A 27,009-nucleotide genomic window follows, 5' to 3' on the forward strand; every position below is an offset into this window, starting at 1 on the left:
ATTAATTCTGAGAGTGGGCATGGGGAGCCCTTATGATCAGCTCCCCGAGAGCAGAGGGGAAGGGCAATGTGCTCCCACCACAGGCAATCAGCCTCAGCCCAGCCCCATTTTCCCAGCCAGCAAATCCCATGGAAAAACTATTTGTGAAATAATGATTTCTCCAGAGCACAGCACAGGATGGGGAAGGAGCTTTCCAGTCCCAGCCTGGGCTGTGGAAGGGATGGCCCAACAGTGGGAGGGACATGGGCTGCATGGGGGAATGGGGAGCATCTGGGACACACCCAGCTCTTCTAAACCAGGAATGCAACCAAATAAAATAATCTCCTGAGATTAGGGAAAGGCAGAAACTGCCTCTAAACGAATATGTGGGGCTCTGCTGGAGCTCAGAGGGAAAGCAAGTGCTGCCAGATGAGCATCTCGTGAGCAGGACGGTGAAGCATTTTTCCAGATTTCTTTTCATCTTCCATGCCCAGATGACTTGGCCCACACTCAGCTTCCCACTGCACACAGTCCCCATCCAGAAAACCACAAGCCTTGTATTTTCACACGTTCCTCTGAAGCTCAGAGTGTTTTCCTTGGGGCAAACAGATTGGAAACAGGCAGCCCATAGCAGGCACTTTCATAAACAAACCAGAAGCAAAGGTGTGTGCCAGCCTCCTGAGTGACTGAGAACATTCTGCCCACATCACATCCTGTATTTGCATGGGATTTTTTCCTGTTGCTTGTACTCATGCAGCCCTAAATAAAGCAAAGCAGAGGAAGAGCCTGAAGTGTTCTACACAGCTGCTTTCATTGAACCAGGCCCTCTACCCAACAGACCCATTTTCAAACAAAGCGATCCAACAATAGCACTGACGATGTTTGGACTGGCACAGATTTAGGAAGACAAGCTCTGTGCTGCACCACACTGTCAGCAAGGACTCAGTACAAATGCCACGTTACAAGATAAACATCTCTCCTTTTTTTTTTTTTCTTTTATTTTTTTTTTTTTTAAGACCTTTTACTTTCTCCCCTCAGTTCGGCTGCGTTATTTCCAAACGAGGCCCTGGATCCCAAAGGATCAGAGTGCTGAGGTCAAGTCCCCCTGAATTCACTTCAGAGCCTTGGGTTTGGTTTAAAATGTGGAGATAAAGCTTTATCTGCATCATGAAGGATCTATTCTGCTCCTCAAAGAGCAGAATGCTTCCCAATGCTGCCGCAAACCTGCAGTTCCAATTGCTATCACCGTTGCAAATAAGGTCAGCCTGATTAAAAAGCAGTTATTCTAGGTGGAGTGAAAATGCTCAATCTTCAGCCAGAGTGTGCTATGTAGGAAATATCCTGTTCCTGAACTGAAACAAGCCTTCATAGGCTCCAGGTAAAAGGAGATTGAGGTCACCTAAAAACTGACATTACTTGCAGCCTCTGATTCATTGCAGAGACTGTGTAAAGCTATACTGGAGGTGTCAGCTAAATCAGGTGTTTCTTTCCCTCCTGTATGACCTGTATTTAATTGCAGATACAGGTTCAGGTACCACTGTGAGCAGCCAGTGTCCCCAGCCAGCCCAACCTGCAGATGTCACACTGCCTACAATTGAAAACTAGGGCTGGATGCTGCAATATTTCAATTCAGACAATTACTCAAGGAGCTGTGGCCCATGGGAGTGAAAATACTCTGGCTCTGTTGTCTTAAAGATTAAATCTGAAGCTCCAATTCACCCAATGTATGAGTAAGAGGGAGCTGGCAGGAGAGAAGGGGATGGAGAAAGGTTGTGGGTGACAGCAAGCAGCAGCCTCCAGAGACACAAACCCAGCAGCACAAAAACACCCAGCCCCACAGAGAGGAAGATAAAGCAGCTGAGCCATCACAGCACTGCCTGGATCCTGTGTTTGATGTGAAGGTTTTCAGGACTGGGCATCATCTTTGCAGTTTGCTCTCCTTAATGGGTTTGCTTGGATTCCAGCTCAGCCCAGCTCATTAGCCACACTGCTGAATCCCACACTAATTCTGCATCCCTTCGACTGCTACAGATAAATAACAAAATTGCCTCCACGCAGGGGTTGTTTTCTTCCTTTCTCCCCCTCATGCAGGTCTGGGAGCATCTCATGTATCTGTTAATGAAGTCCATAATATCCAGAGTTTCCCAGCAAGTAAAAATTACAATCATTAGCCAGTGAGTGATGAGACAAAAACACCATTTCTGCCAGGCTGGCAGTAACAGTACAGCAAGTACACGTCCCAGAGAGCTGAGCCCTGCTCTCCTGTAATGTGGTACCCAATGTTCTTCATTAGCACCTCTCCCTAATAGAGCAAGGCAGCGTCCTGCAGCAGGTCACAATTACACACAACAATTAATCCAGGGAGAAACAATGACAGGCAGCGCAGAGGAACACTTTGCAGAGGGGTGGTAAAAAGATGAAGTGGAAGAGGAATAGGAGCATTTTAAAACCCCGCCTGAAACCAAAAAGAAGTGGAGGCACAAGTGACAGCATGGAAGAGGAGCCATGTCTGGTTTCCTTGAACACGACTTTGTAATTTTTGTTTTAAATAGAAGAGAAACTCAGCAATTACTCTTTTGGTCACAATACTCCAGTGACCAGGACAAACAGGCTCAGACCAGGACTTCTTGTGCTATTTGCAAACAACACACAAGGGCAACTCAGCTTCTCCCAGAGCTGCAGCCTCTCTCTCTTGCTGCCCTTTTGTGAAATTAGGGTTTAATTCTCTAGAATAAGCCTGCTAATAAGGAGTCCCAACACAGCCATCCTCTGGACAGCGTGTACCCGCTCATCGTTCCCCCAGGAGCTGTGATGGGAGGGGGACAGGGAAGGGGGGAGAAGAAAATAAATCCCCCTCAGAGAGCACAAAATGCAAGAGAAATCCAATACTCCTTCACAGAGGAGTGAGAAGTGGTTGGAATAGAGGTACTGGCTGCACTGGCCATGCTCAGCAAAGCACTGATTTCGTCTGGAAGGGCCTCCTGTCCTCTCCCAGATGGACAGATCATGTTCCAGGCTCTGTGTTAAGCTCCCCTGGGAACATTTCCCACTGAGGACACGCATGTTTGTGATGCTGCTGTCGTGGCAGCAACAATAGAGAGGGACAATGTGATCTTTATGTAACTCTGGCTCCGTTCCCCTCTGCCCAGGGATGAGATGTTCAACACACGGGCACAACAGGTAACCACAGCCTGAAGGGTTAAACACAGCCACTGGACCCCTCTGGTGTCACACTGGGGTTCCTCTGGGTGTGGATGGGTGTAACCATGTGCCCCATGGTGTTTGTTCATCTGTTCAATGCAAGAAAAGGAACCCAAAGCCAAGTGAACACTCAGTTATCCTCAGATCCAGTGATCTGCATGCCAGGGGAGCTCCTTCCCCTTCCTGCAGCCTCAGAGACCAGTGCTGGGATACACACACCAGCCCTGCAGCCAGTGCTCAAAGATTCTCACAGCCTTCAGCTCCACAAATTTCTACTAGATCTGGACAGAGCAGCAGGAGAGAGGCTGAGAAAGTCCTTCCAGATATGGATCTGCACTCACATCTGCACCAGTGGCCAAAGCTTAATGGATACAGGAAGAAAAGTAATGCTCCTCATTGGGCAATGCACCCGCTTCGGCTTCCGAGTACATCAGTCTCTGGAAAATGATTGTACAACAAAATCTCGGAATGAAACTAATTCAGCGCTGCTCTCCAGCCTTGGGAATGAAATGAGTAAGTCTGCAGTCATTACAACAACGTCCTGGTAAAAATAAACAGGAAAGGGCACTAAGTAGGAATGCTTCATAGTTAAAAATACAGTATCTCGTCTGAGGTCATTCTGGCTTTTTATAGGAACAGGCATGTGTGCCTCAAAGTGATCAGACTGGGTATTACTTCCTGTTACAGATGGACATCTCAGTCACAGACAGATGGACAAGGTTCATTTCCCCAGTCCAAAACCCTACCTGGGATGATGCAGACTGAGCATCTGCTACTGGGCTGGCAGCTCTGAGGGAAAAGAGGCAGGAATTGGAACACCTGACTACATGGGGGGATTTGGGGTTTGTCTTCCCTTCACTCAACAAGACTGACAAGGAGGATGCCCAACTTTTTCTATCTGAAAGGTGCAGAGAAGAGGTTTGAGCCAGGGTGGTCACGCTGAGCAGCAGGCAGGCACAGAGATGATGCTGGACAAAGGGCAGGAGGCAAGAAAAGCAGGCAGAAGAAGTACTGTAAAGGATCATAAAAGCTGCATGTACACTTTTCTCCACAGAAAATGTCTTTCTGCTTTTATGGCAAGGAGCTGCTACAATTACAGCTTCTTTTATAAGCGAAGCAGAAACCAGATAATGAGCAAACCTCCCACGGTACAAAGGAGGTGACGAAGGCGTTCTGGGAGCCCTGATGGTCAGGCTTCCCTGCAACAGCCAAAAGCACAGAAAATTGCTAAAACCCATCTCCATTTCACCCTCTTCAGGGCTGTGAGCTGTTCATAGCCTTTTTCTTCCCCAAAGTACAAAAAGGATCACACCAAAAATGGGCCTATACAGACAGCAAGTGAAAACCCTTCCGCCAGACAAAGCAGAGCCTGCACATGCAGACCTGCAGAATGAGCCCATGGCTGCATCATCCCTGGTCTGGGAGTGTAAAAAGAGGGAACAAAAAAAGGTTTCACAAAGAAAAAGCCAAGTAAGACATTGTCCAACCCAGGTGGGTCTGTACTTCACCACAAATGTTCAGGATTTCAATGACACATGGGAAAATCAAGAGTTCCCACCAGTCATCTGCTCCTTGACTTCAATACCCACTGAACGAGCAGAGCAGTTTGATGAAGCCATGTGTATGTGCAGGTGTCTTCTGGAAACCAAATTTTTAACTTCCTAAGAAAGTTGCACCTCATTCCTGCATGGGAGCAAGCACAGAAGTCCAGATGGTTTGGTAGGGAACAGGAAAATTCAGGCATCAGCTCCACAGCCCTTCCCCTGGATTGGGGTCACCCTCCAAAATCAGAATTCCCTGTTCTGTAAGGTCAGTTGTCCTCCATCAATGAAATTCATCAGCATCAGCTTCCAAAAATCAACTTTTTTCCCCTGGGTTTGGGTACAGGGGTTTAAAGCTGTGTCAGGATCCCTTAAGAAGGGGAATGTAAGGGGGCTGATGCAGGCAGGCAGCCTGGGAGGCTGCACATACTTGTTTGCTTTAATTAAGATGAGGTTCCTAATATTCACAAGGAACCAATGTCCAACAAGCACTGCTTTGACCAGGCTGCTGAAATACCTGCTGCCACACTCAGGAGAGCAGGGATGTGGGATGCTCCTGCCAAGAGCCATTTCCAGCTGCACATGTCACTGAGGTCATTAGAGAGGTGGAAAACACAGGGAGGGTTTTGCTTTAGTGATTTACTAATCTATTTCCCACCCATTTGCTGCTGCCATGTGAGCAACTGGAGATGTGTTCTCTCTGAGTTCATCCAGGAGGGAGAAAAATAGAAAAAAATGAGGTGACATTTTCTTTGGGGTGCCACTAGCCTGTCACAAGCCAGAGTCAGCACCCTCACCATGAAACCCCAAGGATTCCCTCCCCACATGAGTCTCCAGACATGCAGAAGACGCAACTGCATCCTGCTGGAAGCACAGCAGCAGGGTTTACAGAAATAACCTCCCAAGAGCACCCAGCACACTGAGTGTCTGCATTTCTCCATCAAAACAGCCTATTTTGGGAGATCACATCCTTCTGGGAACTGGGCAGGCTTCTGCTAAACAATCTGTGCCATGGCACAGCTGGAATACACCCAGCTGATGTCTGTGACCGTGGCAGGCCCCTGCCCAGCCCCTGCATCACTGACATTCCAGGGCTGGCAGTGGGTTTGTCCCCTCCAGCAGCTCCCAGTCCCCAGGCTATGCACAAACACTGCCACAGCCCAAGGCCACACAGGAGGAGCTGCCTCTTCCACACCTGCTGCTCTGGGTAGATAAAACCACTTTCTCTTTTGCTTCCAGCTGCACCTTTTCCCTTGTCCCATGAGACACAGGTGGCCACAGACTTGCACGTGAGAAGGCTTAGCAGCAGGCTGGCAGGAGAGGGATGGAGAGGGATGGAGAAGAAAGGGCCTCTTCCAGCTTCCAGGGTCTAAAGATAATCCTCTGATCCCATATGGAAACAAGACTCTTGGCTTAAATTTTTTTTTTTTCAACTTTTGTGTGTGTGCTGACTTACTCCAGCAAGGCTGCCAGAAGCCTGCAGTTTATTTTTAAAATACTAAACAAGAGAAGTCCAATATATACAACAAAGACCTTAAGTTTTCACAGAAGCACTCTGCAGATGCTAAAAAAAGGAGGTGGCTTATCGGGTCAGCTGCGAGGTGAGAGGCAGATTCTGACCTTGGTTTTGAGAAATGCTGAGCTGGCACGTCACACACCAGCTGGATCCCAAATTCACTCCAGGAACAGGCACAGAAATGGCTCAGCTTCCCAAGCACAGCCTGCCTTGGCAGGTACCCGTGCTCAGTGGGTGGGCAGCTGCTGGAATGACTGTCACCACCTCACCCAGAGCCCTGAGACCGTGCCCAGCTCGACACACAGACAAAGCACCTCAGCTCCCAGCTGGGCTCCACCATACCCCCACCACAGGCAGCTCAGCCTGCAGGGACATCATAAAAACACACTGCACAGCTTCTTCTAGAGGATTTAGATGAAAACACCAGCACCTCCAGCTGTGAGGCTGTGGGAAGCAGTGCTGGGACGGAGGATGTGCCTCTCCCTCAAGGTGACAGCGCTCCTAATTGTGCCAGTCCAGCCGGCGTGCCGGAGGGTGCGACCCAGTTCTGGGGCTTGTTATGAGGCTCACAGCGGTGCCAACACGCTGGAAAAGCTAAATTTAGGAGATAAACAGGCCTGGTGTTACACACCCAGGCAGGACTGGCTCTGTTACGAGAGCTGGAGAATCGATGCCGCCCGCTTCCGCGCGTTACAGCGGCGCTGCCGGAGTGAAAGCGTTACCGAGTCACTTGGAATAAAATTGCCACTAAATGCTATTTGGGAGATGGGAAAATCAAAAAAAAAAAAAAAAAAGGCAAATCCTCACTCTTTCTCAGCTATTGTAGGAAATGAAAATGGCTATTGCTGCCTGGTAGAGAGTCCAATTATGAATAATGTGCGTTCTCTCCCTGCACAAAGGATGAAAGGCATCAGAGCTGGTGGTGACATTTTAAGACCGGAGATGTAAGAGCGGATCTGAGCCTCGTTGCAAGCCCAGCTTTACCCCAATAAAGAAACACTTTCTGCAGTCAATTGCCTTGCAGCGTAGCTTGAAGCCCTGCTATTGATCTAGCATCTGTTATAAGCAGATAATCATCGCCGCTGTGCCATGGCTGCTATGATGGGGTCTAAAAGCACTTTCCAGAAGCTGGTTGAGGGCTGTTTTCTGCTCTCCCCTGCAGCTGCAGGAAGGCAAAGGTTTGTGGGGGAGCCCACAAAAGTCTCGCAGGTTGACAGAATTTGAAGGCCAGAAAAAAAAAATTGAATTCCCTCCATTCATCTCCCAGTGCTGTAAACTTCAGGTGACTGAGGTGCACTCCCTGCAAGGCTCTGCTGCCATCCCAGTCCTCACACAGTTATTTTACACCCTGCAATTTCCTTTCCCCAGCGAGGTGCTGACACACCACCATCAAGCCACAGCTCAAGCCTTTCCTTCTCTAAGACAGGCAGTGAGAGCTGCTGAAATCTCTCAGCATCAGGCTTTTTTCTCCTGTCCCCAAAAGGTTTCTTTGGCTCACTGAGGTTTGAATCCTGGCATCTCCTGAGCTTCCATCTACTTCCCAGCAGCGTGGGGATGTTTTGGGGCAGGCACCTTCCTCCAAGTTTAGCAAGAAGTGGTCAGAGTAGGTGAAATCAGAAAATCAGACAGCCACTGTCTGCAATCTTCCCCCTCCCTTCCAGTGCAAGCACTTCTTACCCACTAGGCAGATTCCTCCAGTCTCCAAAGAAGGAGAAAAGGATGGGAAATTAAAAATAAATGAACCAAGAGATACACATCCATCAGGAGTCAGGTGTTGTCAGCCCAGGTCCCTGTGCAACTACTTCTTTAATCAAAACCTCATGCAGCTTAAACGCTTGACAGAAGTCTAGAACAGACATCGTGCTACCCTGAACAGGAAAAGCTGCAACCTTGAAGAATAAAATCACTGTCTGATGGGGTCTATTTTCCTTAAAATCACGCTAAATTACGCCAAGCCCGTTCCTAGCAGTGACATTTGAGGTTTCACCCTGCAGATTCCTGTGAGACACACGGGTGTCTCTCGGGGGTGACCAGAGGTGATGGGAGGAGTGAGGGCGCCAGCTGAAGATGAGCCATTTCTAAATCGGTCCGTGACGCCAGACCTAAATTTTTAAGAGGCTCAAATCAAGAAAAGATTGCTGATGGATGCACTCCCCACTTCAAACTCACTTGCGTGGTGATGGACGTCAGACTGCCGGCCTCATGGCTATGCCTGGCTGCTACTGGGAGGGACAGAAACCTTCCAGCTTTCTAGAAACTCCTCGTGTGCCAAGGCTCAGCCAGCTCCTTAGAGCCTGCTGCATGCAGGTTATCTGCCTCTCTTGGCTTGAAAGTGTTTGTCCCTGAGGAGTTTTTATTTACTGCCTTCCTTAGTTACCAAGGGATGAGGAGTTTCTCCCATCGTTCTGCGGCTTTCCAAACACAGATGGGATTTATTGAAGTTCCTGCTGCTCTGGCCTCATTAACGTTTTATGGCACAGCTCCAGAGATGTGCCTGCTCCTTGCTGGGTGCCCCTCTACAGCCCCACGGTGGCTCAGGTCTCTTAGCTGCACTGAACATCCCATCCTTGGGGAGTTTTAAGTGATTTCATTCCCAAAACAGCTCTGCTGCTTCCTTTTGAGACCTCACCTGCACCCTGTCTCCTGTGGGAACACAGCTCCCAGCAGCTCCTCTCATAACAGACACAGTGGGTGGGAAAGCAGAGACAGCAGAGAGTTAAAAATATGAGAAAAACGAGAATAATGCAGTAACACATTCAGGCTGTGCCATGGACAATATAACCTGTCCAGGGACAGGCAGGATTTTCACTGGCATGAAGGGAGTGGAAGCAGAGGAGGGGGTGCAAGCCCAGGGTTTGGTGAGGAAATGCAGCACGTGGCCATGGGGAGACATTGCTGGAACCCTCTGCACATGCCTGCAGGGAGGAAGGAGGAAATTGTGAGTCCTGAGGCCTTCTGGAAAAGCTTTTCTCCCCTGCAGAGAACAGGAGGGAGCATCAGCACAGCCCAGCTGGAGTCTGCAAATTGCCCCATTTAGGCTCTGGTCCTCAAAATTGCTCTTAACTAAAGTACATCCACCGACCTGACAAGCACCACATTTTTCTCTGGTGGCCACACTCCTCCACAGCCTCCAGAGCTTGTGCTTCATCCCCAAACTCTACAGGTTTTGCCCCAGAGAAACATGCCTCTGCTCACCAGGTCACCTTGCTGTGATCAAGGCCTTGGGATGTGCCTCTCCATGACCCAAGCACTGCATGGAGCCAGGGTTTCCCCACCACACATTTATTCAGAGGCACTGCACAGCAAGGACAACCCAGCACCAAACTTTGGAAGAGGCAGACCTGGCTGGAGTTCAGCAGAAACAGGGAATTAAGACACTGAACTAAATCAATGCATCCCCACCCAATTTCTATCCAAATCAGGAATTTCATGCACAGGAGAGATTTTGACCAGCATCCCACATTAGTTATTGAGCAGAGAGAGCACAGAGTGCTTGGCACTGTGCAGGATTCCAGTCTTTGCACCGAAGCTCTTGGAAACCCAGAGTAATTCAGATGCAGAAGCAAACTCAGCTGCTGGGAAGGAACTCAAACAGCCAAGGACAGAGAGAGCCTGTGCAGGGATGGAGGGAAAGAAAGAAGAGCTGCTGGCTTGGGTGCAGGGAGGGGACAATGAGCACATGGATAAAAGGATGGGGAGGAGGTAAAGGAAGGAGGTCAGGGAAAATCCATGGAGAGCCAGGGCCACTCTTGGTGATTTGTACCTGACAGTGGCGGCTTGGCTGGGGCTGCAGGACCCACAGACTCCCTGCAAGAGCCTTCCAGCATTGCCTGGTGTGAGCCACACACTGGGACTGCAAACACCAGGGAGATGCTGGGGGGCTTGGGCAGAGCAAGGATGGAGGCACACGGACTGCAAGACCCCCCCGGCCCATTGCAGAGGGACAAACACGGAATGCCACGCTCAGAGCTCTCCCCAGCACTCAGCTCAGGCTGCTCACTCAAACCTCCTGCTCGTCTGGCTTGGAGTGCCACCTGCTGCCAACGGCGCCCTCCTCCAGTCCCTGCGAGGGGACAACAGCAGCGCAGAGCAACAAACTTCCTGCTCTTACATCGGTGTTCCCTGTCCTTTAACAGCAGCCAAACCCCTGATCCAAAAAGCAACGCTATTTCCCAAGCTGCAGGCGTCCCGCGAGTTGCAGGCATAGCAGCAGATGCTAATAAAGTGCTTTTTTCTTTGCCTTTCATGCAGTTTCTCGCTGGAGCCAGACTCTCTCCCCAGAGACCACATCCTGAATCTTCTTGTTCATTGATTCTTTATGCTAAATGACGACTCTGCAGCCGAAATAATGTGGCATATTCCAGCTCGCATTTCAGCCACCGTGAGACTTTTTAATAACGAGTTGCATGAGAAATTAGAGAGACTGCAACAAAGAGCTCCGACAGAGGTTTCCAAAGTGACTCACAGCCTGCAGAGCCTCCCTTTTCCAAAGCCCAGTGTGAGACAATCTCAAGAGCCCCCACACTCAGAGACAGAGGAGTCCTTCCCCTCTGGAAAAATAAGGCCTTTTAAAGGAGAATTCTCCAGGGAGAGAATCCCTGCAGGGAGGTTTGGTGGGTGGGTTTGGGAGTCGTGGCTGAGATGACATCCCATCCCCAGGAGTGCTCACAGGGGTGCTGCAGGGTGGGAGTCACCTCATCCTGGGCTTCCTGCTTGGCATATTGGCTCTGGAGCGCTCTAGAATGGGGCTAGCAATGACTCCTGCAGGTTTTGCAAGGAGGCAGCAAAGCACAGCAGTAACAGGCAGTGGAGGTTTATCCAGCCTTGGCTCCCAAAGCACTGTGGCACCCACAGCCACAGCAAACATCACCCCTGCACAGGTATCCTGCTCCTCGTAGGGCTGGCTTGCTGCCAACCCTGCAGCTCTCTGCCAGGCTTTGCAGCATGATGGAGGAGGGATTTTTTTCCGGCCAACTTTTGGCTGACTGTTTTTGCTTCCTGCCATCCACAAGAACAGCTGCCAACATATTTCAAGGGGAAGCAGCAGGCAGCATATCCAGTGCAGCCACCCTGATGGGGATTAATGCCATTCATGCTCAGCCCCAGTAGCGAACAGTGCCTGGCTGCTGGGTGGGACATGTGGCTGAAGGATGGGTTTGATTGCTCTGCTCCAAATTCCTTCTGTATCCTGAGCTGGCTCCCACCTTCACCTCCTCTGTGAAAGCCCTCACAGTCACCCCCAGCCCCAGGAGCTGCAGCACAGCCCCCTGCTCACCCACTCCTGAGATCTAATTGAGCAAAATTTCTCCACCCAGCCCAGCACACTTCTCAAAAGAGATTTTTCCTCCCAAAGGAAGCTGGGAAAGGAAGGCTGAGAGTAAAGGAGCAGCTGGCACAAAGGCAGTCCTTACCACATTCCAGAAGAAAGGGTTGAAGGCTATGGAGAGGACAGCCACAATGAAGCCAGTGTCAGTGACATCCACGTAGCCAAAGAGCCGCACCATGGCTGCCACATCCACCTGTGGAGGAAGGGATGGTTACTGCACTTCACCTCAAACCAGCTGCCCCAAGGGTACATGAACCTTTTACTAGCCTTAAGCAACTGTTGTTACAGCTTGCAAAGTGCTGTGTCAAGGTGCAAAGCCCAGGAGGAGGATGGGGAATTCTCCAAGCTGTCCCCCCAAACCTCACACTCACAGCATGCCCAAAAGGACACAGGATCAGAGGTGACACTGCTGCTCTGAGGATGAGCACCAGTCCTCAGCTGCCAGCTCGTGAGTGTTTTAGGGGAGGGAGCACCATTCCACAGCATCTCAGCATCCCTGGGGACACAGGGCTGTCCCAGGGGTGCTGGTCTGCATGGAATCCCCTAGCAATGAGCTGTGTCAGCTTCAAACTCGTCTCCCATAAAGCCAGAGTGATGCAAACCCCCTCCACAGCAAGGGGGAATGCATTTGCACTGTATGGAGCTGCAGAAGTATTTCCTGTCTTAATGACAACAACAAAACCCCCTTAAAACTCACTGCTCTCCTTTTTAAAAAGAGATATTTTTCCCCAGACAGCTCCCTGACATTGTCAGTGTTTTTACGTGCAGTAAGCCATGCTGCTTCTCCCTCTACACTCCCTCTCCTCCCTGTGCTGGTATTTGGATGAAAAACAGCCAGTGTCTTTTTTTTTTTTTTTTTTCCCTTTGGTCAAAACCTTTGAAAACAAAAAACAAAATAGCCCATCCCAAGCCCAGCCTTCACTTGAAACAAAACCAAGACAGCAACATCGAGATGTGGAAGGATTTTGCCTCCCCAACACAGCTGTGTTTTCAAGACCTTTGGATGCCAGGGGACAGGCACAGCTCGAAAAGGTATCAGGGAGGGCAATTCCCACTGGTTCCTCACAGGCTCTTGGGAAGAACCAGAGCCACAGTGTCATCCATGGAAAGGGGCTGGGAAGACCTGCACCTCTCCTAGGCCAGAGGAAAGGCTGTGGGAACAGCTCCCATGCTGGCCCAGGGCACATCCAGCCTCTCCAAGCGCCTCCTGCCCAGCCATGAGTGCCCAGGGTGCAAAGTGCAGGAGCAAAGACTGCACAGACCTGGGGAAAGGGGGGATGGATCCTCACTGGGGCCCACAGCTGCCCTCAAACCACCACTGCCCAGGTCCTCCAGGCTCCTTCATCCGAGCCCTGGGGACACAGGCGCTGGCAGGGATCAATGGGAACAGCCCCCATGGCCTGATCCAGACCCATCTCCCCCTGTTCCCACCCTCCACAGCCTCTCCTCCCCTCCCTTCACCCCCGAGCAGCCCTTGCCCACCAGACCTCATCCCTCCAAACTGCCGAGCCACAGCCCGAGCAGCTGCTGGCACCGGGGCTGAACTGTCTAATCCCGCTTCAATTGCGATCCCGTGGGACCAGGACAGCTTCTTTCCTCTCGTTTTGTACGCTGCTGAGCACAGTGCTAGCACGGGCTGAACAAAAGCTTCTTGACCTACTAACTCCTGGTAGGCACCATCGTTAACATCGCACTCACCTTCTTTTCTCCTGCTCAACAACCAAATTCGCGGCAGCCAGCGGGAGGCAGATTGGCCTGTGCCTGGCTGTGTGCTTCTCGGGATAAAAGGGGAGCCCTAATGGGATGAGCTGTCTCTGCGAGCTGCTGGGACAGCCACGTAACGGGCACAGAACATTCAACTTTGCCCCGTCCTCCACGCTGGGGGATCAATGACCGTGGCGAGCGGTGCCCGCTTGATCAAAGCCCCGAAGTCAGCAAGGGTGGGAACAGCACGGGCAGCTGGGCGAGAGCTGTGCAGGCACCCAGGTGAGAGCTGTGCAGGCGCCCAGGTGAGAGCTGTACAGGCACCAAGGTGAGAGCTGTACAGGCGCCCAGGTGACAGCTGCTCGGGCACCTGGTGGGATATGAATGGGCACACGGGGAGAGCTGTACAGGCACCCAGGTGAGAGCTGCACGGGCACCCGGGTGGGACAGGAACAGGCACACAGGGGAGACTTGGGGAGAGCAATACAGGCACCCAGATGAGAGCTGCATGGGCACTTGGTGAGAGCTGTATCGGCACCAGAGTGAGAGATGCATGGATACCTGGATGGGAGCTGCACGGGCCCTTCAACAAGAGCTGCAGGGGCTCCCGGGTGAGCCGCTGGCAGCACCCCCGGGCATCCCCGCAGTGCCAGCGCAGCCCCTGCCTCCTGCTCAGCCCGTGCCGTGCCGGCTGCGGTGGCACCGGGCTGGGCAGGGCGGTGGGCGCACCTAGGGAACCGGGGACCGAGCATCCCGAGGCCTGCTGCACCTGCGGGGGCGATTCCCAGCGGATCCGCCGAGCCCCGCGGCGGCACCGGGAGGGCGGGGGATCCATGCCCGGGCTCCCCCCGCTGCCCCAGGCCGGGCCCTCCCCGGGGCCCTCCCTCCCGCGCCCGGCCCGCCGGTACCTGGCCGTAGTCCAGGCCGCCCAGCCCCTCGCAGCACTCCCGCGGGAAGCGCCGGGCCCCGCCCGCCGCCGCCTCCCGCCGCCCCGCGCCCGGCCCGCGCCGCCCCGCCATGGCCGGGTGCCCCCGCCGCTCCCCCGGCCCGGGCCCAGCGCCGGGCCCGCGGTGGCGCTGCCGGGAGCCGCGGTCCCGCCCCGCCGGGAGGAGCCGGGCCTGGAGCCGCGGCGGGCCCGGGGCCTGCGGGCCGGGGGCAGCACTGACCTCAGGCCGCGGCTGCGTGAGCGTGTGGGGCCGCGGCCGGACGGAGAGCGGCCCCGCGGCTGCACTGGGACCCGGCCCGCGGGAGCGGCGGGAGCGGGCGGGACGGACCCCCCGGGGCCGCAGCGGGAGCTGGGGAGCGGCTGGGAATGGGACGGCCCTGGTGGGAGAGGGAACGAGAACCGAGTGGGCGCCGCTGCTGCGGGGGAGAGACGGGCACTGCCAGCCCCCATCTGTCCCCTGCCAGCCCCTGCCCGTTCCCTGCCCGTTCCCTGCCAGCCCCTGCCCGTTCCATGCCAGCTCCCCTGCCTGCCCCTTGCCTGATCCCTCCCCGTTCCCTTTTGCCCAGAGAAACCGTGGCTGCCCCATGCCTGGAGGAGGTCCAGGCCAGGCTGGACTGGGCTTGGAGCAACCTGGCCTAGTGCAAGGTTTCCCAGCCCATGGCTGGGGGTGTAATGAGGTGATCTTTAAGGTCCCTTCCAACCGAAACTGTTGTATGATTCCATGATTCTGTGATCTCTGCCCTGTCCCAGTTCAGTGCTCTCACCATGGCCAGGAGCTGGGAGACAACTGCAGTGGCTCCCTGGCACAGGAAATTAAATGCTGCTTGACCAATATTACTCATTCAAGGGCAAAATCTAAAGCTACCTTAAACGTATTTTAAGGACAATTCATTGCGGCCTTCTGCCTTCAGCAGTGCAGTATATTTTTTTTATTGCTGTTATTATTACTACTCATGTTATTTTTTTACTTCATTCCTCTCTAGGATGTTTCAGATTGGGGCACCTGATGGGCTGCAGTCCTGGACCTGTCTGGATAGGGTAGTATCATCCCTGTAGACCCCTGAAGGTCTGTGCTTTTGCAGATCCTGCTTTGCAAGGAAATAAATTTTCTTCAAAAAGGAATGCAGTGTGAATGATCTGCAAGTGTCCCTCCCAGAGGCCTCATGGGAGCAGGAAAGGGACAGGATTTCCGAGTACTCATGTCCTGGCAGGCACTGAAAGTGTGCATGAGTGATGGCTCACTTGAAATCCTCCCCAGGAGAATGGCATCTCTGGAGCCATTCTCTTCAGCACACCCCAGGGATCCTAGTCTGGCTCCAAGGGAAGCCAGCCTTCCTTAGTTCTGCTGCTCCAAACCCCTCGGGGCACCAGCACATCCCCACCTGCACCATCAGCTCTGGCACCCGTGGTGCTCACACCGGGCCCAGGGATCCCATTCATGGCATAAGCTGGGTTGGTTTGGGGTGAGGCACACACCGAGGCGCTGTGGGTGGGAGCAGCGTTCCCCATGGACGATCTCCAGCTGCTTGCAGCCTCTTCTCCCCCGCGCTGGATGATTTTGCTGTGCCAAGTGTGTAATTATCGCCTGTGCCATCTCGCGGGCTGGGCCGCGGGAGCAGGTGGGAGGATGTTTGTTCTGAGTCCCACCAGCTGGGTGCTGGGAGCAGCAGGAAGGGTGATGGGGATGAGGTGGGGGAAGCGATGGTGGCTGGGATGGGTGAGATGTGCTAATGTCCCTCTCCAGGAGGAACCAGCAGGGAGAAATCTCCAAACTGTCCTGGCTGCAAGGGGAAGGTGTCCTGGTGATGCCAGCGCTGCCAGCTGGGAAAGGACGAGGGTTTTGTGGCACAGTGCAGGGAGGAATGGGTCTGGCTGAGGGATGGATGGTGAGGAGGTGCAGAGGGATGAAGTGTCTCACTGGATCTTCATTTAGGGTCAGCAGAGTTGGGGACATGGACATGGAAATGTCTCTCCTGTCACCCCAGTGAAGGCACGTCCTGCAGAATTCAGTGTCCTGCCACCAGCTCAGTTGTGTTTGGGGCAGCACATCACACTTGAGCCTCCTTGCCATTTCCACTGCCAAATTCCCTGTCCATGGAAGTTTTTCCATGTAAGAAGGAAAGAAGCTGTTTGTGGCAGTGAGGCCCCTCCATGCTGGCCTTCATCCCACCTTGGACACATCCCTGCAGCTGTGAAGGACACAAAGAGGGCTTTCTGCAAAGGTTGGATTTTATGTGCCCTTCCCTCCCCTTCTCCCCATGGCACACCTTTAATCCAGCTCTCCCTTTCTGAGCACTGAGCTGAGGAAGAGGACATTGTCCTCAGCTTTCCCAAGTCCTTTATCAGCATGAACTCCCTCAGTGCCCCTTGAAATCCCACCACGGTCCCAAAGGGCCCCTGATGAATATGGAATTGCATCATGGTGAAGGATGCTGAATGTGTGTTAGCAGGACACTGTGGCTTGGCAAGCTGCACTTTGTTTAGGAGCATTTCAAATTTCAAACACAACCCAGGAAATTCCCCACATGTGGAAATCTAGGGCAGGGAGTGCTGTTGGACGGTTTTCCCTTAGAAATGGGACATTGATTGGGAAACTGCAGTCCGGTAGGTTCAGCACAGAGGGACAGCTCTCCTTACAAGACCAGGAAAAATTTTCCAGGCCAAATGATTGGTTTCCTTGCTGGGAAAAGAAAAGACAAGTCTTATTCCCATTCCTTTTTGTCCATGTCCCTGTGTCGTGGTCCTCATGTTCAAACCTGCCCTGAAAAAAAGCTGATTCCTGTGGGTTTGGCCCTTTGCAAACCTGCCTGTGCTGATGGGTCATGGAGTTCAAGGACTGAGCATTGAAATGTGGGGTGAAGAACAACAAATGATGCTGGAGCACAGAGCCGAAACCTTGGGGAGAAGCAGCAAAACTGCAGCTCCTCCTGTGTCCTCCATCAGATAATGTACAGTTACCAGCGGTGTGGTGCTGCAATCCAGACCTGCAATCCTAGTGGAAATCCTCTAGTGTTTGTGCTGGAGGTTAGTTCTATTTATTTTCTGATGAATGATTTACTTGAGTAATTGGCACACAGCTCCCCTATTACAGATCATAAAGAATTAATCACGAGATTTTCAATGCTCCCCTATCAATTTTATTAGGCTTGATTGAGCGTAGTGGATTGGGAGCATATGGTATGTGAAGCAGACTCTGCTCCCAGTTACACCCTGGTTATGCTGAGGACTTGCTCGGCTGCTGATCCCTGTAAATCCAGAGAGACAGCTGCTCCTTTCCTCCTTCCCATGCCCCCACTGTTCCTTGAGTTCCCTTAAATACCCAGGGATGCAGAGAACAACCAACACCACCTCCACGTACCTAAATTCTCCAAAAGCCTGAGATGCTCCCTAACTGGAAGCCAAGCTGGGTGGAGAGAGGATGCTTTTGCTTCCAGCTCGTCCATGTACCAGCATGAGCCAGAAACTGGAGCCAAAATCTTGGGAGCTCCAGCTCTGCCCCTGCGAAGGGGACGTGTCACGGCGTGGGAGGCTTGTCACTGATGAAAGCTGAGGGTGCCTGTGTTGGCGTCAGGGAGTCCTGCCAGCCAGCTTTGCCCACGGGAGAGGCTTTCTTGGAAGAACTGGCAAAAAGAAGTCCTAACACCTGCAGGGCCGGGATGACACATCCCTGCCCCGAACCAGCAGCACAGCGTGATTCCCTGGAGCAGAAACCTTCCTAAAAGCCACATCCCCTGTGTGACTCCCCTCATGCAGAGAGCCCAGAGAAACCTTCAAATTTTCCATGTGGAAGGCTCACAGTCCTTCCCTTGCTTTTTGCCTGTGGGTGTTGTTACCATGCAGAGTCGTGATTTCAGGGAAGGGGATGGTGCAGGGCCCTGCTCCAGCTTGTGGGCAACGCTCACCTTGGTGAATGCTCCCAGTATCTCAGTAGGTATTTACAGGAGAGACTGGGAACTTTGGGAGTAGATGGAGCTACTTGCATAAGCCCAGCTGATCCTGAGCTAGCTATCCTTGCAAAGCAGCCAGTCTGGCTCAGCTTCAAGCCCCATCCCCATCTGCTGCCTCGAGCAGCTGCATTGAAGGGCACTGAGAAGTTATTGCCAGTAACCATTGGCAGGAGCCAGTGTGGAAACCTCCCTCTGGGAGAGCTGACCTGGGGAGGGAAAATCAGGAATGCAGCAGAGGACAGAGCAGGATCTGGCTGTTACAGCCAGAACATTTTCTATGCACACGGTCGTGGTTCAGGAGCAGAGCGAGCAGGACTTTGCTCAAGGGTCTTGCCCAGCTTCAGTGTGCCCAGTCGATGGAGGTGCCTCTTTCTGCCCTGCCCCTGCTGCCTGCACCTGAACCAGCTCTCCAGGGCTTTGTTGTGTCCATGCTTCTGGGGGGAACATCCCTCACAAATCCCCAGGCTCTGGGAATTCCACGCTGACTCCAGGTGAGCCCTCTGTTGAAGCTGGGTCTCGCCCGGGTGCTCTGCCCTGGCACAGCCACAGCCCGCACTGCTTTGAGCCAGGGCACTGTGCCCTTGTCACACTTCAGTGGGGAGAAGCACACCGGGAAGAGGCACACACAGAGGCAGAAAGGAGCATTTTTCCAGGCTCAGCATTCCCAGGGATCCCCAGTGCCCCTCAGAGCCTGGCATGTGATGGGCACGGTGGGATGGAGCAGCCCCCTCCAGAGGAAGCCATCCTGCCAGAGGAGCTTCCCGACCCCTCTCTCTGAGCCTGGTGGAGATAACATTTAGGGAAGGATTCTCAGAGCTTCCCTGCTCCCCGAGGCCACGCTCATCACCAGCGTGCCTCTAATGAAGCCGAGGCTTTGCTTTCTGGGATCAATGAATCCACCGATCGTGACCTGTCTGCTAAGTGGGAAATCAGGTCTCTTCTTCCCCAAACTCGTCTGAGCTGGGCTCAAACAGCAGGTTCTGTCCCCAGGGTTACTCTGTGTCGCTTAATTGCAAACCCTGAGTCTGATTAGAGAGCAGCAGCGAGGGTGTGCAGAGTCACCACGGAGCAGCGGCTCCTTCCCCAGCCTGGGAGATGGCTGCAAACAAGGAGGACATTTTGAGGCTCCAGGTGGGTGGAAATGACCCAGATTTCCCTTTTCCAAAAGGTCCTGACTCTGCACATCTGGTTGGAGGGTTTGCTGCCAATCTGCTCTCCCCCAAAGCCCTCAACCCCTCCAAAGCACTTTTCATGGAGACAGATGCTTTAAGAGAAGCTGAGGCTCCCCAAAGCAGAAGGCAGCTGAAAAGGTCACTGCTACCAAGTTCCCTGGCCACAGGCACGTCCCATGACAGACGTGGGAGCAAACCCCATTGCCCCTGGGTCCATCCAAAGAGGCTGAACAGCTTTCCCAAATACTTTCTGCCCCTACAAACCACCCCAGCATCTTTTCCTGCAAGGTGCAAAGGGCTGAACCAGCCTCCAAAATAATTCCCTGCACATCAGCATCCCAGAATAAGGTGCATTGCTCCAGACACATCTAATTAGGGTCTCCCCATTAGCTGAGCCATCCAGATGCTCACTGCAGCATTGAGGAGGGGTGGGATGATCCCACATTGTATGGAGGGGCTGAGTCACAGCACCAAGCATTCTCTCCATGCCCATCTCTCATCCCTCGCTCTGCTGGTGCCTGGCTTTTCCCAGGCAATCAGCATTGCTCTCAGATGTGAGCCCCAGGAGGGCTGTGGGGAGAAAAACTCTCATTGAGGACTTGGCAGAGGGAAAAAAAAGCCTGGAAGTGGAGGCTGCTTCGTGCCAGGTGTGATGGCCCCTACAGCAAGTGCCACACAGGGCTGGGCTCAGAGCCTTTCCAGAGCATCAGCCTTTCCCTGAGTGGTCTCTAAAAGCTGTGGGGATGTGCTCTGCCCTCAGGCTGAATTTACATGGAAGACTCCTGGGGAAGGGCTGGCTGCAAGGCAGGGACACAAACATGTGCTTGTGGGGGCCAGGAAGAGGCTCCGTGGGGACACACAGGTCTATCCTGAGGAACCACAGAGCCAGCTATAAATACTTCCTCGGAGCATCACTCCCCCTCCTCTTTGATGTTTTCCTGTTATTTGCTTCAAACCCACTCCTGCTGCTGTTATTTTTATCTTATCTCTTCTTTCCCCCCTGCTTTTGTGTCTGTTTACGAGCTGCATCACAGAAGGGTTTCAAAAGGAAGATGGAAAGGCAGTCAGGGACCCTGGGAGGAAGGTCAGGGACCCCAGAGAGAAGGTTGGGGACCCTGGAAAGAAGGTTGGGGACCTCAGGAGGGCAGAGGCTCTCCATGTGCCAGCCTGGACACAATGGGAAATGCAGAATGTCCCTGTGGGACTGATGTGGAGGGTGACCCAAACTACTCCCCACTGTGGGGAAGGGGCAGATGGGGTCTCCTGCTGCTCTCCAGCCACCCACATCTGTCAAATCTGCAGGAAATTGGTCTCCCTGTGATACCAAACCCCTGCCAGAGCCAGAGGAATCCAGGCAAGCAGCTCAGAAATTAATGAAAGTGAAGGGGCTGTGTGAGTAGTCAGACACAGATGAGCTTAATTCCCTTAAACAAATTAAAAATACATCACTCCTCACCAGTGTGAGCCTGGAGCCACAGCAGCAGGAGGGAGTGTGAGCTGTGAGTGCCTTGGCCCCCAAACTGAGTAACCAGGATCTCTGCCATGATCCTCCCATAGGCAGGCTGGGAGCTGGGTGCCATTATTGGGTCATGATTCAACTCATTTCAACAAAAAGAAACTGCTGGAGCCAACTTCATGCTTCCCTTCCTTCACCTTTTCAGCCCAAACTGATTTTTGATTGTATAAAAAGGCATGGAGCAGAAGTTCTGGGGTTTCCCCACCCCAGCCAAAGCAGATTGTTTACCTTGCTTCAGGTTTGAGATGTTTAATCCCTTTAGTGCTAAATAAAGATGCTGTCCCAGTTCTCTCCTTCATGCATCCCCCCCTTCCCACCTGGAAGCACCAAACTCCAGACATTCCCTTTGCCAGGGAATGGGTATTTTTATCACTTGCCAAGAATTGGGGTATTTTTGCAGATTCCCATAAAAAGGGGCAGCAGCTGGGATGTGGCTCAGTGGGGGCTCCCTGCCAGCCCTGTCCATTGGGGTGGATGTTTTATTCTGCTGTGGTTCGTTTCTGCTGCTGGAGAGCCCCTGGGAGCCTGTTTGGACATCAGTAACAGGGAGAAATTGAATGCAAAGGTCAGGGAAGGAAGGGGGAGAGGCTGGGGTGAAGCTGGGAGCATGGGGTGTCCCCAGTGGCCTCAACCCCACAGCAGAGTGTGGGGTGTGGGAGGAGGAAAGCCCAGCTGGAAGAGTGGATGGAGCAGGAATGAGAAGCTTTACCAGCAGATGGGTTTAGTGGGAGCTGCCATGAATTCTTCAATGTGGGCAAAACTAAAAATCCCATCAGGCTGCTCCTCTCCAGGGTGGGCAGGGATCCAGGGCAGCCTCATGGTGAGGGTGCAGGGAGGTCATGGCTGTCCCTGTGGGTCTGGGAGCTGCTGAGGGGGGATTTGTTAGAGGGGGGATTTATTGATACAGTGACAGGAGTTTGGGTTGGATGATTAAAGAGAAATTGAGTCATGAAGTGAGCGTGATTAAAAATCAGGGGTTGGGGTTTAGTTGGGGTATATCATTAAGGAGGGGGGAGTCCCTCTTTCTTTAGCTTGAAAGGCTAATGCTGGTTCATAGCTTCTCAATGATTGGGATGATATTAGAGAGGATCAGCTTTCAAACTTAGCGAGTGGGGTGGATCCTACTACGATTGGGATGAAGCTGTGGTTGGCTCTGCAGATTTCTGAGCATTGTCCGTAGAAAACACCTGGTTAGGAGGCAAGGAAGATGGGAAACCACAGCCTACATCCACAGAGGCTGAGGATGGGAAACCACGACCAGGGGCTGCTGTGGCTCCGAGCCTGGGACTGGGACCCTCCCTGGGGGCTCCCTCCCTGCCCCAGGGATGCTCCAGGGGAAAGCAGCTGCCCTGGGCTGGGAAATCCTGAATCACCCTGCAGATGGGCTGCCCCTGTACCCCAGAGACCCCACTGCTGGCACTGCTCCTGCTGTTCAGCTGCCTCTCCTCATACCTTGGAGCTTCACCGTGTCTGGCTTCACTCTGGGATCAGTGCTGGGCTCAAAACAAGTCCTGGCTGCATGGAGGGAGAGTGGCCGTGCCCCAAAGCTGGGAGGAACACAGGATAACCCTAACTAATAATCCCCTCCATCCCCTTGTGATCTCCTTAAAGCCAGGCCTGGCAGTGTGTTCCCAAGTGGGTGCTCAGTGGGGACAGGGACATCTGTGGGGACACAGCCAGGGTCCCTCAGTGCAGGACCTAAGAGTGCAGTGGGTGCAGGGATGGGGCTTGGGGCTGCAGCAGTTGCCAAGGTGCATCCTGGGGTTCCGTGATCAGCCCTAAACCTGTCCCTGCTGAGCTCTGGTGCAGGGAAGCTGCCTGCAATCCATCACCTCTCGTGGAGAGGAAAATAGGCTTGGGGGCATGCAGTATGGGTCCAGGGCACGCTCTCTCTGCTTGGCTAAAATGACACTAATTAAGCCCCTTGCAGTGTGTAAAAGCTATTCCTACAGGGCAGACAATTAACCTTGAAACTTGGCTTTTAGTGCTTGGAGGGGAGCGAATTTTTCATCCTGTTATTTCCCCGTGCTATTAAGCTAATCCTGGAGACCGTGAGGGAGAAGCCTGTGACACGTCTGCAGCTCCCAGCCTTGCCAGGAGCGCAGTGTGTGGCCAGCAGCCTCCTGCTCCATCCCTCCATCACTCTCCTATTTTCACCCACAGTCTCCAACAGCACTGGGGAAGCAGGGATGTGACCAAGGGCACACAGCAAGGCTGTGGCATTCCATGATTATTATGGCCAGAAGTAAATCCAGCCTCCTGTGAGAGTGCCAGACACAGAGCCAGCCCAGCCTTGACTTTTCAGGGAGTTCCCTGGGAGGGACAGCCTGTTCCCAGCTCTGCAAGGCCGTGGCTGCTGGCACGGCATTTCCTTGGCCCGTGCTTTGTGTGAGAAGTTTTGTTTTCCTGGAGGAGAAAGGGAAGGATGAGAGAGGTGGAGAAAGTGGGGAGATTTCATCTGTGAAGGTCAAACCCTGCTGTGGGGCTGGGGATGTCCCTGGGATGCCCTGTGTTGTCCCCAGAGCTCACAGTTCTTCTCTTGTCCCCCAAACACAGACAATTACAGTGCTGAGCTTGGGGACACTGGGGACAGGAGCTGGTGGCTTGCTCTGAGCCTGCCCTCCGCAGAGGGGAGGGAAAAGGGAGCATGGATAACCCACAAACCCCCTCCATGGGCTGCCACACAAGCACCAGCACACACAACATCTTTAAGCACTAAAACCAGTCTCAGGATATTTATTACAAGCTGCAAAAAGGAGCTGAAATGGTAAAAAATCCCTCAGGAAGAGAGCACTGGGAGGGCCCTGAAAGGTGAAGTGTGGTGGGAAATGGGGAGTCTGTGGGTCCCCCCACTCCAGGAATCAGCATGGAGCATCCTGGTGATGGTGCTGCCAATGAGCAAGGGAAGGTGTGGAAGATGCACTGCTGCTGGCAGCAATGGTGCCTTGAGTGCATAAACCAGCCTTTGGGTGCCCAGAAACTATGGGAGAGCCATCCTTCAGAGAGGTTTTCCCTGTTTTCAGCAACCCCTTCCCCACTGGTGGGACCTGCAGACCCTCACACCAAGCTGAGCATCGGCTGCTCTGAGCCTCACCCCAAAAGAGCAGCAAACCTCCTGCCTGAGCACTCCCCTGAGAGCTTTTTCCAGCTCTAATTGGCCTTTCCCTGGCAGCAGGGGAGGCTGCAGCACCCCTCGAGGAGCAATTTTCCACGTGGGAGCTGTTTCTCTGCAATGGCCTGGTTTTAAACTGCTTTCCTCTTTTTTTCTTGAGGGGGTGGTTCATGATGGAGGCTGGATGAAGTGACGGAAGGCAGAGCTGTGCCGTAAAAGCCAGCGTGCTGCTAAAGCTGGTGAAAAAAAGGATGCTGCAAAGTGCCTTTGCAGTTGTTCAGTTGTGTGTTAGCCTGGCTGAGGGGTGATTTGTGTGGCTGAGCACCAGCTGCAGAACATCATGTAGGGCAAAATGCCCTGAGTGTGTGCAGAGACCAGAGGAAGGATCAGGAAAGGAGGATAAGAGAGTAATAAGAGAGTACTGAGAGATTTTTTTTTTTCTAGGTGATGTTTTTGCCTTGGGTCTCACTCTCCCTTTTAAAAAATAACCCTCATCTTCTCTAGGGCTCCCATGGAGGTAAATTCAGCTCCTGTTGCCTCACAGCTCTTCCCTGCCCAAGGAAGTCACTTTTCCTGCTGCCCTGTTGTTTCTCACATGAGCTTTAATAAAAAAAAAAACAGCGTAGGTGCCCAGGGTAGCAGATGGGGCTGGCTTCTCCTGCCTGCTATATCACAGAGGAGGTTTCACCTTGCTGGGATGGAGCTCTGGGAGCACTGGTCCTGCTGGAGTCAACCCCAGGAATGACAGCACAGCTGGCTGCCAGTGCCACCCCTGCAGGAGGGGACAAACCAGCCCCCTGCACCTCTCCTGCAGAAATGACCAGGTCCTAATGGGATTTCTAAATCACCACTGAGCTTCAGAGTGTCCTTCTGCTGGCATAAATCACCCTGGCTGGAATCACCAGTGCTGGGCTGATTTACACCAGGGAGCTGTGGGGGGACAGGCTGGAGGGTTCATCTGAGTGTCCCTGTCCTCTGAGCAGTGGCAGGAGGCCACAAATCATCTGGGGGCCATGGAAATAACTCAGCAGCATGAGATTGGGTGTGGGGGTGAGGTATGTGAGCCCAAAGGGCTTTCAAGGTGGATGTGGCAATGAGTTTTAAAACATAGAATAGAATGGAATTGAATGGAACATAGAATGGAATGGAATGGAATGGAATGGAATGGAATGGAATGGAATAGAATAGAATAGAATAGAATAGAATAGAATAGAATAGAATAGAATAGAATAGAATAGAATAGCTTCAGCTGGAAAGGACCAGCAATGATCACTTCAGGGCTGACCAAAGCTAAAGCATGTTATTAAAGGCATTTTCCAAATGCTTCTTGGACAGGCTTGGGACATTGAAGGAAGGAAGCCTGTTTGACCATTCCCTCCAGAAAGAATTTCAAATATCCAGTCTAACACCCCCCACAACACAACTCTGCAGCATTCAGAAGTTGGACTTAATGATCTTGGAGGTGTTTTCCAACCTTAATGATTCTACAATTCATTCCCACACATCCCATCGCTGGATCCCAGGGAGAAGAGCAGCACTTGGGCACCTCCCAGGCCTGCTGAAGGCTGGGTTCCTCCAGGGTTTTGGGGTGTTTTAGCAGGGGAAGGAGCGTGGGTGGTGCAGGACGGGCTGGGCAGCCCGGGGCTGTTTGCGATGGTTCCGAGCGGCTGCTCTGCTCTGCTCTGCTCTGTTCTGCTCACTCCAGAACTGGAAGGGATAAATGTGGAGGGGAACGCGTGCCAGCCGACTGAGCTGTGACAAACCCGGCCTGGGCGCTGGGCTGTGACAGAGCAGCGGCACCCAGGGGCTCACACCACAGCCGGGGTTTATCGGGATTTATCGGGATTTATCGGGATTTATCGGGATTTATCGGGATCCGCAGCTGCGGAGCGGCCGCGCCAGCCCAGGGAGTGGGGCCGGGTGGGACTGAGCTCTGCCAAGAGCCACCGTGTCCTTGGGTGACCATTACCTGTCCCCAGCCTGGGGGGAAGGAGCTGGGTGACATCTGTGTGCTGCCAGGAGCAACCATGTCCTTCCCTGACCATCATCCGTACGTGTCCCCAGCCCCAGGGAAAGAGCTGGATGGGTTCTGTGTGTTGCCAGGAGCCACCGTGTCCTTGAGTGACCATTACCTGTCCCCAGCCTAGGGGAAAAATCTGGATGGGTTCTGTGTGCTGCAGGAGCAACCATGTTTTTGCCTGAGCATCATCTGTACCTGTCCCCAGCCCCAGGGAAAAAAGCTGGATGAGTTCTGTGTGCTGCCACGTCCTTGGCTGAGCATCAGCTGTACCTGTCCCCAGCCCCAGGGAAATAAAGCACCTGCAGCCTTGCAGGTTGCTGTAGCCCTGTTGAGGTGCACGTAAATTACAGGCTGCTGGGTCGCACTGGAGAAAAGCTGAGCTAGATTAGATATAAGGGAGATGTTTTTACAGTGAGGGTGGTAGAATGCTGGCATGGGTTGCCCAAGGAACCCCTGTGGGTGCTCCATCCCTGGAAATATTTGTGCTCAGGTTGGATGGGGCTCTGTGCAACTTTATTTACTTAGAGATGTCCCTGCTCATTGCAGGGGCAGGACTGCATGACCTTTTAAAGGTCCTTTCCAACCTAAACCAGCCTGGAATTCTGTTTTATAAAGTCCATGCAGGGCTGTACTGCCTGCAGGTGCTGAGGTGGGTTGGGGCTGGGCAGATCCTGACCTCACACACAGCATTTTGTGCCCTGGTGGTGCAGAACAGGCTGTGGGACCAGCTCAGTGTGGGAGCCAGGGCTCCTGCTCTGCACAGGGATATCTTGGCAAACTGGGTGCAATTCCCAAGGTTAAAATTTGTCATCGTGCCAAGGACAATGCCCTGGAGGGAGCAGGGGCTGCCCCGTGTAGTGCTGCCTTTCTCTTTGATCTCCCACGCTGGTTTGAACTGCTGACTTCCACCAAAACACCCAGGATGGTCATTCGACCTATTTTTATTTTACTTTCCTCCCATCCTGTGCTGCAGAAAACCCAGAGCAGCCTTTCCCTGAAGTGTCAGCACTTTATCCAGCACAAGTCCCA

General features: G+C 53.0%; 1 protein-coding gene across 2 annotated transcripts in view; it reads right to left on the bottom strand.

The window, feature by feature from the left end:
- Window positions 1-14,217, bottom strand: part of PEMT (phosphatidylethanolamine N-methyltransferase) — a 41,947-nt gene extending 27,730 nt beyond the window's left edge. Inside the window, exons 1-2 of one of the 2 annotated variants that reach the window (XM_058816022.1) lie at window positions 14,176-14,217; window positions 11,649-11,756 (exon numbers count right to left, since the gene is read on the bottom strand). In XM_058816022.1, the coding sequence (XP_058672005.1) occupies window positions 11,649-11,741 (93 nt within the window). In that variant the 5' untranslated portion in view covers window positions 11,742-11,756; window positions 14,176-14,217. Of the gene's footprint in view, window positions 1-11,648; window positions 11,757-13,261; window positions 13,391-14,175 lie in introns of those variants that run through there. The other variant, XM_058816019.1, reaches the window with a different exon arrangement.
- Window positions 14,218-27,009: the final 12,792 nt, after the last annotated feature.

This window comes from Ammospiza caudacuta, chromosome 17, assembly GCF_027887145.1.
Source record: "Ammospiza caudacuta isolate bAmmCau1 chromosome 17, bAmmCau1.pri, whole genome shotgun sequence".
Taxonomy (NCBI): domain Eukaryota; kingdom Metazoa; phylum Chordata; class Aves; order Passeriformes; family Passerellidae; genus Ammospiza; species Ammospiza caudacuta.